Here is a 16,849-nt window from a genome sequence, read left to right as displayed (position 1 = left end):
GAGCCCTCTGGTGACTGTCCATTCCCTGCCCAGGTCCTCTGCACAAGGATATGGCCCCTCAGTCTCACCCCCTCAGTTTCTGGTCAGTCCCTATTCCTGTCACTACAGATTTCCTCCGGAGAAGAGGCAATTCGTGCGCCTGCCTCTGTGGGTATGTGATTTTGCTCCTGATGCTGGGACTGAGAGTCTCTTGTGGTGAATGGTGTTGCTGTCTCACCGGTGTGTCTTGTACCTGTGCCCGTCGCGTGTCCCCGCACAGGGGACTGTCCAGGAGCGTGCTCAGCTGTGGGATGTGCCTGTGGGGAGGCAGCACAGCAGACCTCTCTCTGTGAGCCCCGTCTGCTGCTGTCTCCCCTCGTGTTCAGGGGGCCGCTTTGCCGACTGGGCGGCTACTGCTGTCTACTGAGGCCTCCGGGGACACACGCTTGTGACATTTTATCTCCAAGGGAGAAATGTCTGGGGGTCCCAGTGACAAGATGGAAAGTGATCATTGGCACCACCACCGCTCCGTTCCTCTCATACCGCATGGTCTCTGGTTAACACTGTTTTCATGTTGGAAACTGACATGGGCGGGTCATATGTGGCCTCCAGAAGTGACAGCACAGACATCTGCTATGGAGGGTGTGTGCTCGAAGTGCTGTCTCTGCAACGGTTCCGAAGGCCCTGTGGACCTCGGCCAGGCGGTGTGACAGACAGGCTTCTGTGGGGCTGGCCACGGAAGGACCACGTGCGTCTCGCCAGACCTCTTGCTTCCTGAAGAAGGCACGTTGGCTTCACTGCTAGTGGGTGAACTCCAGGATTTAAATTCGAGTTAAAATCTAATTTCAGCCTGGCAGTTTCAAAGGACTGCCTGATGCCAACTGGGTTTCTTTCCAAAGGGGTGAAAGTGGCACTTGGACTGCGGTTTGGGCAGAGGCAGTGGAGACCGAAGCTGCCCTTCCCAGCCCCTCGGCTTGGAGAACTGGGACCTGCAGGAAGTCTCTGATGCATCTACACATCTCAGTGGTGGGGAGCCCTGTGCACGGGGGCTGATCTTTTCTCCAAGAATTGTCATGTGATGTTTCCTCTAGTGTAGGTCAGTGTTAATAAAACATTTTAAAACACTTCCCAGAAGAGAAAGGGCATCAGTGCTCCTTATTACTTCTTCAGTTCTGTGGAGGGAGGCCCAGGAACTAAAACTTTGTTTTCTTTACTTCCAATCACCTGCCTCTCTTCCCATCTTCATTTTCATTTATTTTTGAAAAATCCTCACTGGAGGATATTTTTCCGCTTATTTTCAGATAGAGTGGGGTTGGGGAGGAAGGTAGGGAGAGAGAAACACAATATGAGAGACACATCCGACGGGGTGCCTCCTGCACGACCCCAACCAGGGCTAGGGACCAAACTGCAATCCAGGTACAAGTCCTTGACCAGAATGGAACCCGCAACTCTTTGGTCCACAGGCTGATGCTCCAACTGCTGAGCCAAACTGGCCAGGGCTCCCTTCCCTTTAAGGCAGTACAAGTTGACAAAATCTTGACCAGGCTGGGATGCTGCAGTAGTGGGCTCCAGGGGCTTCACCTGAGCACTCGCTGCAGCCTTGGACAGCACCTGGTGCCAGCGAAGCCCTCCCTGGCTGAGCTGCGGCCTCACACCTGTTCCCCAGGACTTGCTCCTTTTGGGGGATCTCTGCATTTTAGAAATTGTTGCTTTTCCATAACTGACTGCAGTGGCTGAAGTTACACATTGCACCAGAATTTGGAAACGGGCCTCATGAGAGCTCACCTGTCATTTCCCATCTGGCTTTTACCTTTATTTCAGATTAGTTACTATATTCAAAGTATAACAGACTTCAACCCCAAACAAACAAATCCCATTTCAAAGTCTAAGGGAGACCAAAGGCCAATAGATTCTTTTAATCCTCACCTGAGGATATCTTTCCACTGATTTTTCAGATGGAGTGAGAGGAAAGAAAGGAGGAAGAAACATGGATATGAGAGAGAGACACATCGATTGGTTGCCTCCTGTACGACCCCCCAACCAGGGATCAAACCACAACCGAGGTACATGCCCTTGACCGGAATCGAACCCCATGACTCTGGTCTGTGGGCCAGAGTTCTAACTGCTGAGCCAAATTGGCTAGGTCAAGGCCATTAGATTCCACCCCAAGTGCCAGGCCTGCAGTTCAGTGACGCTTCTGGAGACCAAGAGCAGCTCTGAAGATCTTGTGTGTGCACTGACCACCCCCTCCTGCCAGATGCCCCGCCTGCCTGGACCCAGTGCGTGGCAGGCCAGCTCCTGCTGCTGCGGTGTCCTCTGCACAGGGGCAGCACACAGCTGGTGGGTGTGGATGGCCTTCGGAGGCATCCCCAAGCTAGCGATCAGGTGTTACTGCCCATTTCCCTGGAGAGCTCAGAAAAAAGGGTTTGGGTTCATGCTTTGAATCAAACCAGCCCGTTTTCTGGCTTTACTCCAATACTGTGATAATGACAAAACTGGGATCTTTAAGAGATACGGTGTTAACAGACCACAAAAAGGAAAAAGCATCAAGTTTCTACTCTGGCTAGAAAGTCTCAGCTAATAGGTTCGAGCACACCGTTTTCCTGAGCCCTTTCTGTTGAGCACTGACCTAACGTTGCCTTGTCTGTCAGGGTGTCAGGGAAGGGGGAAGCAGACGGAAGGAGCACTTGGCCGTGAACTGAGCTGCTGGTGTGGGGCCCTGGCTTCCCGGGAGTAACTTCAGCCCCACCATGGAGGCTACACTGGGGGTCTTGGAGACATCCCTGTCTTCAGCTGGGAGAAGTCCAGCCCCTGAAGGTAGGACTTAGCAGCACAGCAACTCCCAGAGGGAGGCGTAGATCCGGTCCTGGCATGTCATCCACATACTGGACCCTGGGTCGTCGGTGCCTTCCAGGCGGGACCACGGCACGTCGCCTGCCGCGGCCCGGTGCTGGCTGGCTGGCTACACAGGTTGGCCGAGAGAAATGCCGCCTTCAAGGCTGCAGTGAAAAGCACCGCCTGTGAGGAAATCTTATTTGTTACTTTTTGAGACGTATTTTATTATGCATGTTTCTCTGTTATGTTTGTGGGTATGTATCTGACCACGGCGTGAGCTGCGGTCATCAGTGGCGGGGGCCAGAGAACGGCAGAGGCCTGAGACAGCAGCTCGTGGGTGTGGCTACACCAGAGTCCACCAGAGTAAACGCCAAACAGTACAAGAAGTGCACTTTTTAAGAAATTAATTTATTTGAGTTATTTTTGAAATATAAAAAGTGGTTGTATTTTTAAAGCTATGATTCTTGTAGACATTCTGTGGTTCAAGTTGACTGTGCTTATTAAAAATTAAAACTGGTCACTGATTCTACACTTCAGCTTCATAAAAATCAGTTTGTCTGGGGAGGTAGCATCTGATTACAGGAGGGGTTCTCTCCCGCAGGGCCGGAAGGCCTCTGTCTGATGCTCACACCAGGAGAGGAGTGCCCCAGGCTCGCCCACCTGCCCAGGGGTGATGGGTGAAGGCTGTTTCCAGACACTGAGCTGCTAACAGGGTGGCACCTTGTCCAGACTGCACACACTGGTGGCACCTTGTCCAGACTGGTCTGACCCCTGGACTCCTAATGGAAAGCACATGGCAGAAGCTGCAGGAGAACTGCCCTCTTCGGTTATAAGGTCATGATTCAGTTCTCCTTTGGTGTCCACTGGGTGACAAAATACGGGAGCTTTTATAAGCTACAAACTTAGCATTTCTTATTTGCTGCAGTGAGTCAGAGGAAGCCCAGTAACTCTAAGAGGAAGTAAAATTACTGGAATCTTTCACAATAGCTCGGCCTTACCCACTGTCTAAATGAATTAAGGCTAAAGAGTATTTCATTTTTACAGAATGAATATATAGAGAGCTGTGAGAAAATAAGGTTTAGTTTTAAACTCCTTAGTAATTTGTCCCAGAATTACTAACAATGGGGATTAAGCAGATTTTGATTTGTGAAGAGAAGGTGAGAAGAGTCCCAAAGAAACCTCAGAGAGCACACAGAAGCTGACCAGGTCCTGTGTTGGTGGCGCTTCTCTCCTGAGAAGGGCGCTGTGTCCTGATGCTCCGGTGTTGGCAGGTGCAGCCTGGTGGCCCCTCTAGAAGCCAGGCAGGCCGGGCAGAGGGAAGCAAGATGCGAAGCTCTCCACCTCCTCCCTGAGGGCTCGGACGGCCCTACGGTGCTTCTCATCTCCTGCCAGTTTCTCCTTGAACTCCTTCAAGGTGGCCTTGGCACCAACGTCATTCTGAATCTGCAGAGTCAGTTCTATCCCTGTGTGGCAGACACAAATGAGTCCTCTGGGACCAGGAGGCATACCCAAGACCCAAATACCCCAGCTGGCGGTGACAGCCATAGGTGTTTATGTTCAACCCAGAAATGATTTTTAAAATTATTTTTACAGATGTTTCTCCTTTTTTCCTCATTGACACCCTCCTCCCCATCTCCCCAACCCTGTCCCCAGCTTTGTTGTCTGTGTCCATTGTTCACGCATACATGCATATAAGTTCTGTGGTTTATTTTTTCCCTTTCCCCCATCCCCTCTTCTGAGGATTGTCAGTCTGTACCCCACTTCCACATCTCTGGGTCTACCCTGTTCCTCAGACTGTTATGTTCATTATATTCCACAAATAAGTGAGATCGTGTGATATTTGTCTTTTTCTGCTTGGCTTGTTTCGCTTAGGATAATACTCTCCAGGTCCCTCCATGTCATGTCAAAGGATAAGAGATCTTTCTTACAGCTGCATAGTACTCCATTGTGTATATGTACCACAGCTTTTTTATCCACTCATCTACTGATGGACACTTGGGCTGTTTCCAGATCTTAGCTATTGTAAATAGTGCTGCTATAAACATAGGAGTACATGTATTCTTTCTGATTGGTGTTTCAGGCTGCTTAGGGTATATTCCCAGCAGTGGAATCACTGGGTCAAATAAATGGCAGATCAATTTTTAACTTTTTGAGGTAACACCATACTGTTTTTCATAGTGGCTGCACCAGTCTGCATTCCCACCAGCAGTGTACTAGAGTCCCCTTGTCTCCACACCCTTGCTAGCACTTGTTTGACAGAAATGATTCTTGTGTGCACCCTCCCTTGGGCAGGGCAAATTTACACACATTTCAGACCAGATGGTTTGCTAAGTGCTTTCTGCCGTCTCCTGTCCCCTGCACTCAGTCTTGACACAGAAATGTCCTCCAGTGGCTGGGTCTCAACTGCTCAGACTCCATACACACAACATGATGTGGCAGACTTCCAAACTGATGTCCTTACCTTTGTGAATGAAATGGGCTACTTTTTGAAACTCTTCTTCCCGAAGTCCTCGGGACGTCAGAGCTGGGGTCCCCAGTCGCAACCCACTGGGCCGCAGTGCGCTTCTGTCACCTTCAACATAAACAGGTGCCATGCCTGGGTGGCCCAGACTCCCCACTGACCACTGCCCTGCAGACAGACCCTTGGGCAGGAAGGGCAGGCCCACAGGTGCCAGTCTGGTGCAGGCACAGCGGGCCACGTGAGGCGGCAGTGGGTACAGGCAGCGATGCACCCTGCCTGCTGTCCTTCAAACAGGAAGGACATCACGCGCTCACTTGCCTCGGCTCCTAAGAGCGAGGCTGGCCTCTGTCTGGGTTTGGATTGTGCCACTCATACCTTGTTCACAGCCCACTGAGAAGTCCAGCCCTTTGCAGCCTCCTCGCCCCTGAGCACTGCCGCGGTCCCACCCTGGCAGGGTTACAGGCACAGCGCAGCTCCCACCCAGCCTGCCGTCTCCCCTCACAGAGCCAGCTACCATCCTGTCACTGCCCACAGTGCAGACAGGAGAGGTGTGGAAGGGACCAAGGAGGATCCTCACCTGGGCAGGTGTTCTTGTTGCAGGCGATAGAACAGGCTTCTAGCACCTTCTCAGCCCTGCCGCCATCCGTGCCTTTGGAACGGAGATCCACGAGGATCAAATGGTTGTCAGAACCACCTGGAAACCAAGTTGGACACGTAGGAATGCGCATGGGAACTCCACACCAAGGGGGGGATTCCTCTCCCTGAGAAATGGGTTGGGGAGGAGGGGCCACGGCCGACGGTTGGGAAGGTGAGTGGCCACGGTGGTCCTGGAAGGCTTTTCCCTGCCTGTCAGAAGATGCTCCAGGACCCAATCGTCGGACAGAGAGGGCGAAGTAGTGTCAAAAAGAAGCCTGATGATGCAGAGGGGCTGTGAGGCCGAGGGGACAGTGACCGGACTGCCCACTACAACCACCCCACACAGCAGGTGCCGGGAAAGGGCCTGAGAGTGTGTCTGGGGAGTGACAGCTGGCTCGGTGCCATCCACGGCTTCTGTTGTCTCTAAGTCACTGGGCAGTTCTCACAGCTGAGACCAATCTTCAGGGCTCCTCTGAGCAGCAGGTGGCGATCCCCGTGTGGCAGGAGCGGGCAACCATGACCTTCACTGAGCACATGCTGGACACCAGACACTGCCGGCCTGTCAGAGATGTTCCCCCTAATCCTGAGGGTGATAGTGTCAGGGTGGTGCCGGTGAAGACATCGGGGCCACAGGGACACTCTGGGACTGGCCCAAGGCTGCTCAGAACCTTCGAGATGCACTCCCTGGGTCTCTTCCCTCCAAACTCCCAGTCACGCCGTCCCGGACTTGGGCAGCCGCAGTGACGGCGCAGACTCAGGTGAAGGAAGTCACCACTCAGCTCCGGACCCGCTGCCCCCACTCGCTGGCCGTGTGGCTTCAGTCAGACACCCATTGTGAGTAGACCCACAGTACAGGGCTGTCGTGAGGGTGGAGTACGGGCTGTGTGCAGTGCTGGGCCAGGGCCGGCACGAGGCGTAGCGGAAGGGCTGGCTGCGTTTCCAGTCACCACGACCTGCTCCGCTGCCTGCACCAGTCTTTGGGGCGGAGGGACCGAGGGGAGCACAGGCAGATGGGGGGCTCAGGAGGCTTCGAGCAGCAGGCCTGCCATGGGTGCCCATCCGGATGGAGTCTGGGGTCTCAGACCAACACCGCCTGAGAGTTGGTGACAGGCCCCACCCAGGCTGCATGAACACAGCACAACCAAGTCTGAGAGTGACCTAAAAGACCTTGAAGGCCCCAGTCCAGACTGAGATTCCTGGGGCTTTCTCATGGAGACGTGGAGAATGAAGGAGAAAGCTAAGAAAGGAAGTGAGGGACAGAGAAGAGGTGCTTCTCGAGAAGACGGCCGAGATGGCGTCTGCCCCGGCGTGGTCACTCAAGGTTTGGTGGGGAGCCTGCTCCTCAGGCTGGGGCCTGGAGCCCTGCAAAGGGCAGCAGGCAGCGGGTAGGCACCTGCCTCTAAGGGGCCCAGGACCTGCCTCCCCGGACCACCCACTGCTAGCACACCGCAGCCTGCAAGCAGAGTTAACACTGCCCTTCCTCAAGCTACCCGAGCCACTGCCTGCCAGGAACAGGCTGCCATCTGTGTAAGCCTGACGTGACTGGGGGGTGCACCCGAGCGAGGCCCTCACCTGGAGAATCCAGCTCACCCAGGGTTGCTCAACGCCACCCACAATCTTTGTATTAAAGCCAACGCGGACCCAGCAAGTGCCATGACCTCCGGCGGGGTGGTCTGTGCACCGTGGCTGCAGGGTGAGTGGCCAGTCCTGCAGGCCAGTGCAAGGCGTGGCTGTGGAGAAGGTCCTGGGGTCCTGCCCTCTTCTCACGTCCTGCACTGCCACCCACCAACTGTGTGACCACTGTACCTAACTTCTCAGGGGAGCCTCAGGTACCTTTTTCAGAAAGCTGTTCTGGGGACTTGAGGCCTCACCTGCCAGATGACAAATGGCAGCTACTATTACCAGTATCTCGCCCAGCCAGGGAGGCAGCTGTCACCGTGTAAGGAAGGGGAAGGCCACAGGGGCACACCAGATCCTCTGGAGGTGGCCCCAACTCATACCCCAGCTGTAGCCACCATGCCAGGGCCACTACCCTACGGCCATAGCCTGACGGGATGAGCCGCGGCGTGAGGCTCTGTGCGACCCTAAGGAGCAGCACGGCCCAGGTCAGTGGGTGATGCCTCGGTTCTGGGTGATACCTGTTACGATTTTGTAGCCCAGCTCCATGAGGGTCTGAGCCAGAGCCCTGCAGTTGGCCACCACCTGGCGCTGATACAGTCTGAATTCCGGAGTCAGGGCTTGCTTCAGAGCCACAGCGATCCCTGGTGGGAAGAGGCGGGGGCAGCAAGAGCAGGGTCAGAAGACAGACTGAGTCATAAACCCTGGCTTCCACCCAGGCCTCCTTGCTTTTCGGAGTCACAGAAAGGGGTGGATCATACTCCCCCCAAATGATATATATTTCTAACCTACAACTATCTGGCTAAACCTTCAGTCCTTTTAAACAAAAAACATGTTTTCATTGATTTCAGAGAGGAAGGGAGGGAGAGCCAAACATTGATCCCCTGCCTCGAGCACAGCCCACAGGGGTCAGGCCTGTAACCTGGGCATGTGCCTGACTGGGAATCAACTGGCGACCTCCTGGGAAGATGCTTAATCCACTGAGCCACACAGCCGGGCGAGCTCCAGTCTTCTCTAACCTTGGAATGTGAAACACTTGGTTAGCTGCCCTAAAAGCTGCTACTTTGATGCTGAAATATGAGGACCTTTCAGAGAGTCCAGGTGAGAACGCAGGCCTGCTCTACCTGCAAACCGGCCTTATCTGGTGTCTTGTGTTCGATCCAGAGGGCTGCTTGCAGGGCACAGCAAAGGAGGAGAAAGCCAAATGCATGTGCCCGAGTCCCGCCAGGGGCCGCCGATCAGTGGGCAGAAATGACCGCAAAAGGCCCAGAGCAACTGGAGGTGGGGTGACATCTTCCTCTGAGGGCTGAAGAAACCTAGATGCTGAGCTTGCAGGTACAGAAGGGGACATGAAAATGCTCTGGTAGACGCCCCACCGTCTGGTGCCTCCTCTCCCCTCTGGGGAGTGCTTCTTGGGATGGAGAGTTACACCTTTGTCCTGGGCTCTTCTAGCAACTGTTTTGCTCCAAAGAAGGCAGTGGAATAGCTGAGATCATCACAGATGCTCTCAGCCACTTGTGCAGAGAAGCAGTTAGTGGATGACTGTTTGCTAGGGTCATGGAATCTGACCCAGGAGCTACTGGCACAGCCCCAAGGCCAGACACAGGTGCCCTATGCCACAGGAGATCAGGTGGTCAGAGGACAGGCATCTTGTCCTTGCTAATCGCACTCTCCTTGTTATGCCTTCTTCCAGTGGTCAAATTCCCCCCGTTGTTCCGTAAAGAGGGCTATGCGAAGGGCGGGCCTCTCAGTTTTGCCAAGGGGTGGCCACACATGTCCCTGCCTCACACCAGTCACGTTTCCCTTGGCTTCCTTATTAGCATCTCCTAGATAGATATTTCTCTAATTTCTCCCAGCGGGGAAGTCCTGGCACAAATCGATGGACGGGTGAGATGGGGGTTGCGGGCCACGAGATGACCAAGTGGGAGAACCCTCACACTGACTGCACAGGGGCTGCCGTGGGTGAAGGGATAGCTCCCAGGGCTCGGGGTTGGGTTTTGTCATGTTTACCAGCAATGGCATGGTTGTGAGGCCCTCCCTGCAGTCCTGGGAACACAGCAGAGTTGATGAGCGACTCCAGGTTGTACAGAACCTCTTTGCTGGTTTTGGGATCCGTGCTGCGCACTCCTGGACGAAAACATCAGAATGGGAATAACAGACAGGCTGTCACCTCGGTTTTCTCCCTGCCTGGACTCAAACCCGAGTGCTTGGCGAAGCACAAGCCTGGCCTCTACTCCTGGGGGAGACTTTGGTATGAAATGCTGCAGGGCAGATAGGGCGCTTGCTTCCAAAGGTGGGCAGACCACCCTTTCGCAGACGAAATGAAAGGATGAAAATTTCCCTCCAAAGAGACCACAATAAACACTATGCCTTGGGCATATTTCCTCAAAGACGTGTTCAAGAGCAGTATTCCAAGATGACTACTTTGAGGGAGACAAGAATCATGTGGCTAGATACCAGGAAAAGGTTCCTTTCAGAGAAAAAGTTAATAATCAGTAATAAAAACTACTAATGTCTCCATAGAGCTTCTTGTGAGCCAGAACTGCTCTAAGCACTTTACCTAAATTCATTTTATCCTCACAACTGCAGTCCAAAGGAACTGGTACTATTATTTTGATCCCTACTCTGGAGGTGAGGAAATGAGGCCCAAAGAGGTGGCACAACTAGCCTAAGATCACAGTGAGTATGGGGCACAACCAGGATTTGCTCTGGCTGGCCTGATCAAACAACTTACAACATACAGTGGGAAAAACAAACATCTCCCAGGGAAGAGGGAATGGCTACCTGCCTTAGGAACCTCAACACAACTGGAGGACCTCAGAGCATAGAGGCTTCCAGTGGGTACATGGGTGTGTCCCAGGCTAGGGCTGGGCAAGGAGCTCCTGATCTGTGGATCAAGAGAGATCTGGTCTCCAGAGGCTGTTCTCTCTGCTGATGCCAGGTTCATGTACCAGGTCCCACCACAGGCTCAATGATGGCCTGATTGTCACTCTGGCTTTCTCAGGTATAAGAATCCCAAAATAAGGGGAGGATCTACATACTCGTGGGCTGTAAGTACTCCATTACTGGAAAGAGAGGTTCCTTACTAACAGGGTAAAACTGGTGCTATGATGTATACACAATGCCTTATGGTTTGACAACTGGAGTCTCTCCAGGAGGAACATGGTGAATTACAGTAAGTTCACTAAAACAGTTCTGTTCCGTGAGGCCTCCTGGTAGCCCCTGGCCAGCCACGCTCATCTTCCTTTCATGCCAACGCCTGCCTCATAAGGACTGACTGAGCCAAAGGATGCTGGCACCCAGCACAATACCCTTCCTTCCTGCCAGGACCTGGACAGCTGTGCTCAGGGCTTTTTGAGACCCCTTCCATATGGCCTGTTGTTACCCCCTCTGAAGGAGCTCTTCCAGAGATCCTAATATCTTCAAGGGACCCCAGGTCAGAGTTTCCCTCAGCTTCCTAACCCTAATGTGAACACCCAGAGGAGAAAGGCCCTCCGGCACCCCACCTGCACCCTGGCACCCAGGCTCAGGAACACACCTCGCCTGAAGAAGATCATGCCGGCTCGGCAGCCTCTCAGCGTTTTGTGAGTGGTGGTGGTCACCACATGGCAGTGTTCGAAGGGAGAGGGCACCACGCCAGCTGCCACCAGCCCGCTGATGTGTGCCATGTCAGCCATGAGATATGCCTCGTTGTCGTCGGCGATCTTTCGTAGGCGAGCGTAGTCCAGGTTTCGGGAGTAGCAGCTGGTTCCTAAGGTGGCAAAGTGACACCATGGTCAGAGACATCCACAGCCACTCGAGCTGGCTGCAAGGTGGCCTCTGGATGTACCATTTGAAAGCTGGGAGATTTCTCCCTCTCAAATCTGAGAACAGGATTGAAGGGTGTTCTTGAAAAACATCCGTGTCAAAGGCAACCACTCTGATCTCTGCCTCTTCAATGTCATGGTGGTAGGGATGGCCCCCAATTATCATCACCACCCCCAATGAGTCAGGGATTAACACTTCCAGATGCTTCTCTGAGAACAGCCTCAGATCGTATTGCACCATGTGCTAATGGTGGCAAAATGGACATCTGTCCTGGAAGAAAAGAATATTCTTGGACCCAAGCAGCTCAGCTACCCAAGGCAGAAACAAGCAGTGAGCAAGGACAGGGTGGGAACATCGTCACATCTTCACTTGTAAGAGGCCTGGGACTCGTCACTCATCGAGTTGCATTCTGCTCATTTCATCACCTGCAATAATCAGCTTCGGGTGGAAGAGGCGGGCATTTTCCTCCAGTTGGTCATAGTTGATGTAGCCAGTGTCGGGGTTCACCTGTGGGATGTCATGAATACAGCAGGAGCGGGATCCCCTCCAGCTGGCCCTCCCACCTGAACTTGCACCAGGTGTCAAGGACAGGAGGCCTTCTTCCACCTGCCCAAAGCTGTCTGTTCCATCCGCCAGAGAGCGGGAAAGATGTCCCAGGGTCGGCCTTGAGGGTGAGGCTGGGTAAAAGTATTTTTCGTGCACAGGTAGTGTAGACAACCAAGCACCACTCACAGGGGTTGCAGGGGCACGGGGAAAGTGAGCCCCTGCCCCAGGGTTCTCCTGGGGTGAGAAGGAACCAAGACGCACTGCAGAGTGAAACTGGGCGATAGACACACAAGCACTGCACCACGCAGGCACCAAGCCAGTCCCTTTCAGAAGTGCGACCTGGGGCCGGCCAACAGCACTTTCAGTCCGTGATCAGTGAGGCCAGAAAAAGAAGTAAAGACATAAGGATTAGAAAACCTACAAGAGCTGACTTGACTCACAGACACCATGATTGTATACCTAGAAAACCCAAGACTCTAGAAGCAAGCTATTAGAATTAGTAACTGAATTTAGCGAGGTCACCGGATATAGGGATGAAAACCAAAAATCAATTATATTCATATATATAAGCAGCAGAAAACAGAAAATGAAATTTTAATAATTATATCATTAGTTGAAAAAGCCATAAACTATCTAACAAAAGATGTACGAGACCTCTACACAAAACATTATTGAGAAAAATTTAAAACCACTTTAAAAAAGCGACAGTTTAAGGCTGTGTGTGCCTGTGGAATAACAATCTGACAAACAAACAGACGAGAGCTAAGAAAAAGGACCCGTGGTGACAGATGGCTGTGTGGCCGGTGCCAGGGGGACTGCAGGAACAGCATGGTCTTCCAGGAGATGGCACTGGGTTAACTGGATATCCATGTGGAAAAACATAACCTGGCCCTGGCCGGTTTGGCTCAGCTGTTAGAGCATCGGCCTGCAGTCCAAAGAGTCGTGGGTTTGATTCTGGTCAAGGGCACATACCTTGGTTGTAGTTCGTCCCCAGCTCTGGTTGGGGTCATGTGGGAGGCAGCCACTCGATGTGTCCCTTTCACGTTGATGTTTCTCTCTCCCTCCCGTTCTATCTGAACAAAAAAATGGAAAAATGTTCTCGGGTGAGGATAAAAAAAAAATATATATATATATATATATATATATATATATATATATAAAATAAAAAAAGAAAAAAAACTGTTATCTGGACCCCTACCTCAGCCACACAGAAATCAATCCAGACGGACTGTGGATCTACCTACCATGAAAGGTAAATGACTCTATTTCTTTTTTGGCAACACATTTCTCACTGAGTTCAGCTTATTAAAGTTACGCTGAAGCAGTATGCCAGGGGGAAGTAAAAACCACCACAGGGTGTGGCTTTGTGGTTGAGCATCTCCCAGGCACCGGGTCTCGTTGTGATTACTGGTCAGGGCATGTCCCCAGGCTGTGGGCTCGACCCCCAGCAGGGGGTGTGCAGGAGGTAGCTGATCCATGTTTCTCTCTCTCTCCCTTCCTCTCTCTGAAATCAAGAAAAACATACTAAAAAATAACAATCAAGGGGGTTACTGTAGGAAAGACTTAGGGGTGGGGGCATGGAAGTCCTCTAGGGAGGAAGTGGTGAGAGCCCCCCATGGAGGCAAGGAGGTGGGGCTAGGTGGTCACCCTTTCCAAACTAAAAATGTGCCCTGGCCACTTTGGCTCAGCAATTAGAGACAGCACTGGCCTGAGGACTGAAGAGTTGCCAGTTCGATCCCCAGCACTGGTCGGGGGGCATTCGGGAGGCAACCATTCGTTTTCTCTCTCTCAACTACAGAAGCTTGTATGCAAGGTTACAGGAACCAAGAAATCATCTGGGAAGGCAGGCTGAACAGTGACTTGTGGTTTTGTTTTAAGGGTGTAGCTGATTCTTTTTCAGGCACCTAACTCAGCAAAGAAACTGTTACCTTGATAACAAAAAATCAATGGCTGATTCACAGTAAAAAAAAAAAAAGGCCATTCTAAAAAATTTTAGAAGACATAATTACCCCCAAAACCTTGCTTTTCCCTCCTTCCACATTTTGCTTTTGCAACTTGTGGTATATTTTTTTAAATCTTAAAAAGCCGACAATAAAACAGCCCCTGGAAGCATACACAGGCTGCAGAGTTGTAACAAACTGCTGGGCCCAGAGGGTGCAGAGGCTGGGACAGGAAGGAAGGACCTGCCCCTCAGAGCACTGGGCCGGCAGGAGGTGATCCCTCGGTCACAGAGAGGGGAGAGTGCCAGGTGTATGGTGCTGTCTCTCCAGGAGGACGGAAAGCCTGGCCTGGTGTCGGGTGGTGGCCCAGAGGGTGAAAGAAGGTCCCACTGAGGGCAGGGGACTAAAATGCGGGGCAGGAAGGCAACCTGATGGGTAGTGGTTGATGCTGGAGGCCAATCGAGGTTGTAGCCTATACTGCCTGCCCACCAAGGCCAGTGCCCACGGGAGCCCTTCTGGAGGTGAGCTGGTCAGGGTCCCAGTCCCAGCCACGCCACTGGGTGGGTCTCCGCATTGTGTCCAGAGGACTGCAGCCTGCTCAGTGCATGTCAAAGATGGGGTGGCTGTGGGGGTAACTGGGGTACAGCCCCGACTTGTTAATGCCAGGAAGGCTTCCGTAACAGCAGACATTGGGCTAAAAACCACGAGGCCCTCCCCAAGGCCTTATCTAGGGGTGAAAAAGAAATCACTGATTACTCTGCCACCATGCTTTTCACGGTGAAAGAAACCGTAGGAATCGGCTTTTGTGTTCCCAGTGTAAAGACAGAGCACTGTGTTATTGCTGCGATGTTTCAAAGTCCACCTCCAAGGTCAGCGCTGGCCGATGGACACCTGTCACTGGAAACAAGGCTTTCCACGAAAAGAAATGAGCCATCACTTTACTCAAAAAGCATATGGCCCTGGCCGGGTAGCTCAGTTGGTTAGAGCGTCATCCCAATACACCAAGGTTGCAGGTTTGACCTCCGGTTAGGGCTCATACAAGAAGCACCATTGACTGCACAACCAAGTGGAACAACAAATCGGCATTTCTCTCTCTCTCCCCAAAACCAGTTAAAATATATTAAAAAGCGTATGTGCCATTGCTAGACCTGAGACAAAGGCTAACAACAAATTAAAACAGCAAACAATCAAGAACATGCAACAGTGACTTCAGAATGCCAAGAGGGATCCATGGCTTGATTTTCTTTCTTTAAAAAAAAAAAAAAAAAAGTTTTATTGATTTTTATAGAAGAAGGTAGAGAGTCTGTCTGGTGTGGCTCAGTGGTTGAGCGTTGACCCATGCACCAAGAGGTTGCCGGCTGAATTCCCGCTCAGGGTGCATGCCCAGGTTGTGGGCCCGATCTCCAGTGTGGGGCATGCAGGAGGTGGCCAGTCGATGTTCTCTCTCATCAATGCTTCTATCTCTCTCTCCCACTCCCTTCCTTTCTCTCTAAAACCAATACAGATTGAAAAAAAAAGAGGACTTCCGGTCAAGATGGAGGGTAGGTAAACATGGTATCACGTCCTCCCACAACCACATCAAAGTTACAACTAAACTACAGAACAACCATCATTCAAAACCACCTGAAATCGAGCTCAATGGAAGTCCTACAACTACGGAATTAAAGCAGCAGCCACATGGAGACTGGTAGGAGGGCGGAGGCGGACGGGCTGGTCCCACACCCACGTGTGGCGGATAAAAATCAGGAGGACACCTCGGCTGGGAAGGTCCTCTCTGAAGACTGAGGGGTCCCCGTCCCACACCAGGTGCCCTGCACAGGGTTCCAGTGCCAGGAAGAGAAGTCCCCATAACTTCTGGCTGGAAAAAACAGTGGGAACTGAGGCTCAGGGAGGCTGAGGCGGCTGGAGCCCCAGGCAGCTCCTCTTAAAGGGCCCGCACACTAACTTATCGGACTCTCTCCCTCTAAGCTTGGAGGGGAGGCAGCTTGAGGGGCACTAGAGACATATGGGGAAGAACTGAGCTGTTTGGCATTGGAGCAAGGGCTGGAGAGGGTTTTTTTTTCCGGGACAAACATGCTGTCAGAGGCCTTTGTTCCTTTGTTGAGCCCTTCCCTGGGGTGGCAGACAGCCACCATATCTGGGACTCCAGCAACCTGGCTCACACTGGTTGCCCTGCCCTGGTGATTCCCTGAGGCCCCACCCCACCCAACTTTCAAGCCCACCCAAGCTGTTGCCACTTGCTTAACCATAGGATTGGCCTGTCTTGGATCCTGCTTAGGTTTTCCTAAATTCTTTCAAACAAGCAGCATCTGGTCTCAGCTATCCCAATACTTCTTGTTAAATAATACATAGAAACAAACACAGGGAGGCAGCCAAAATGAGGAGACAAAGAAACAAGTCCCAAATGAAAGAACAGAAAAAATCTCCAGGAAAAGAACTAAGAGAAATGGAGATAAGCAACCTAACAGATGCTGAGTTGAAAATACTGCTTATAAGGATGCTCAATGAACTTAGTGAGAACCTCAGAAAACTTAGTGAGGGCCTCAAGAGCATAAAAAAAAGAGCAGTCAGAAAGGAAGGAGGCACTAACTGAAATAAAGAATAATTTACACAGATTCAATAGTAGAGTAGGTAAAGAATAGCATCAATTTGGAATATAAGGAAGCAAAAAACACCCAATCAGAACAGCAAAAAGAAAGAATTCAAAAAAAATGAGGATAGTGTAAGGAGCCTCTAGGACAACTTCAAGCGTGCCAACATTTGCATCTTGGGGGTGCCAGAAAGAGAAGAGAGAGAACAAGAAATCGAAAACCTATTTGAAACAATAATGGCAGAAAGCTTTCCTAACTTGGTGAAGAAAACAGACATACAAGTCCAGGAAGCACAGAGAGTCCCAAACAAGATGAACCACAAGAGGCCCACACCAAGACACATCAACATCAAAATGCAGAGAGAATCTTAAAAGCAGCAAGAGAAAAGCAGTTAGTTACCTACAAGGGAGTTCCCATAAGGCTGTCAGCTGATTTCT

The 16,849-nt window shown here is 51.8% G+C and overlaps 1 protein-coding gene across 2 annotated transcripts in view; it reads right to left on the bottom strand.

Moving 5' to 3' along the window:
• Positions 1-3,257: 3,257 nt before the first annotated feature.
• The window catches only part of SHMT1 (serine hydroxymethyltransferase 1), a 28,217-nt gene continuing 14,625 nt past the window's right edge, over positions 3,258-16,849 (bottom strand). For both annotated transcript variants that reach the window (XM_036278426.1, XM_036278427.1), the window contains 7 exons: positions 11,761-11,842; positions 11,067-11,279; positions 9,539-9,655; positions 8,050-8,172; positions 5,853-5,969; positions 5,276-5,386; positions 3,258-4,277 (listed from right to left, as the gene is read on the bottom strand). In XM_036278426.1, the coding sequence (XP_036134319.1) occupies positions 4,105-4,277; positions 5,276-5,386; positions 5,853-5,969; positions 8,050-8,172; positions 9,539-9,655; positions 11,067-11,279; positions 11,761-11,842 (936 nt within the window). In that variant the 3' untranslated portion in view covers positions 3,258-4,104. The remainder of the gene's footprint in view (positions 4,278-5,275; positions 5,387-5,852; positions 5,970-8,049; positions 8,173-9,538; positions 9,656-11,066; positions 11,280-11,760; positions 11,843-16,849) is intronic.

This window comes from Molossus molossus, unplaced genomic scaffold, assembly GCF_014108415.1.
Source record: "Molossus molossus isolate mMolMol1 unplaced genomic scaffold, mMolMol1.p scaffold_m16_p_28, whole genome shotgun sequence".
Classification (NCBI taxonomy): domain Eukaryota; kingdom Metazoa; phylum Chordata; class Mammalia; order Chiroptera; family Molossidae; genus Molossus; species Molossus molossus.
Note: the sequence above shows the minus strand (reverse complement) of the source record. Positions and strands in the feature narration are given on the sequence as shown.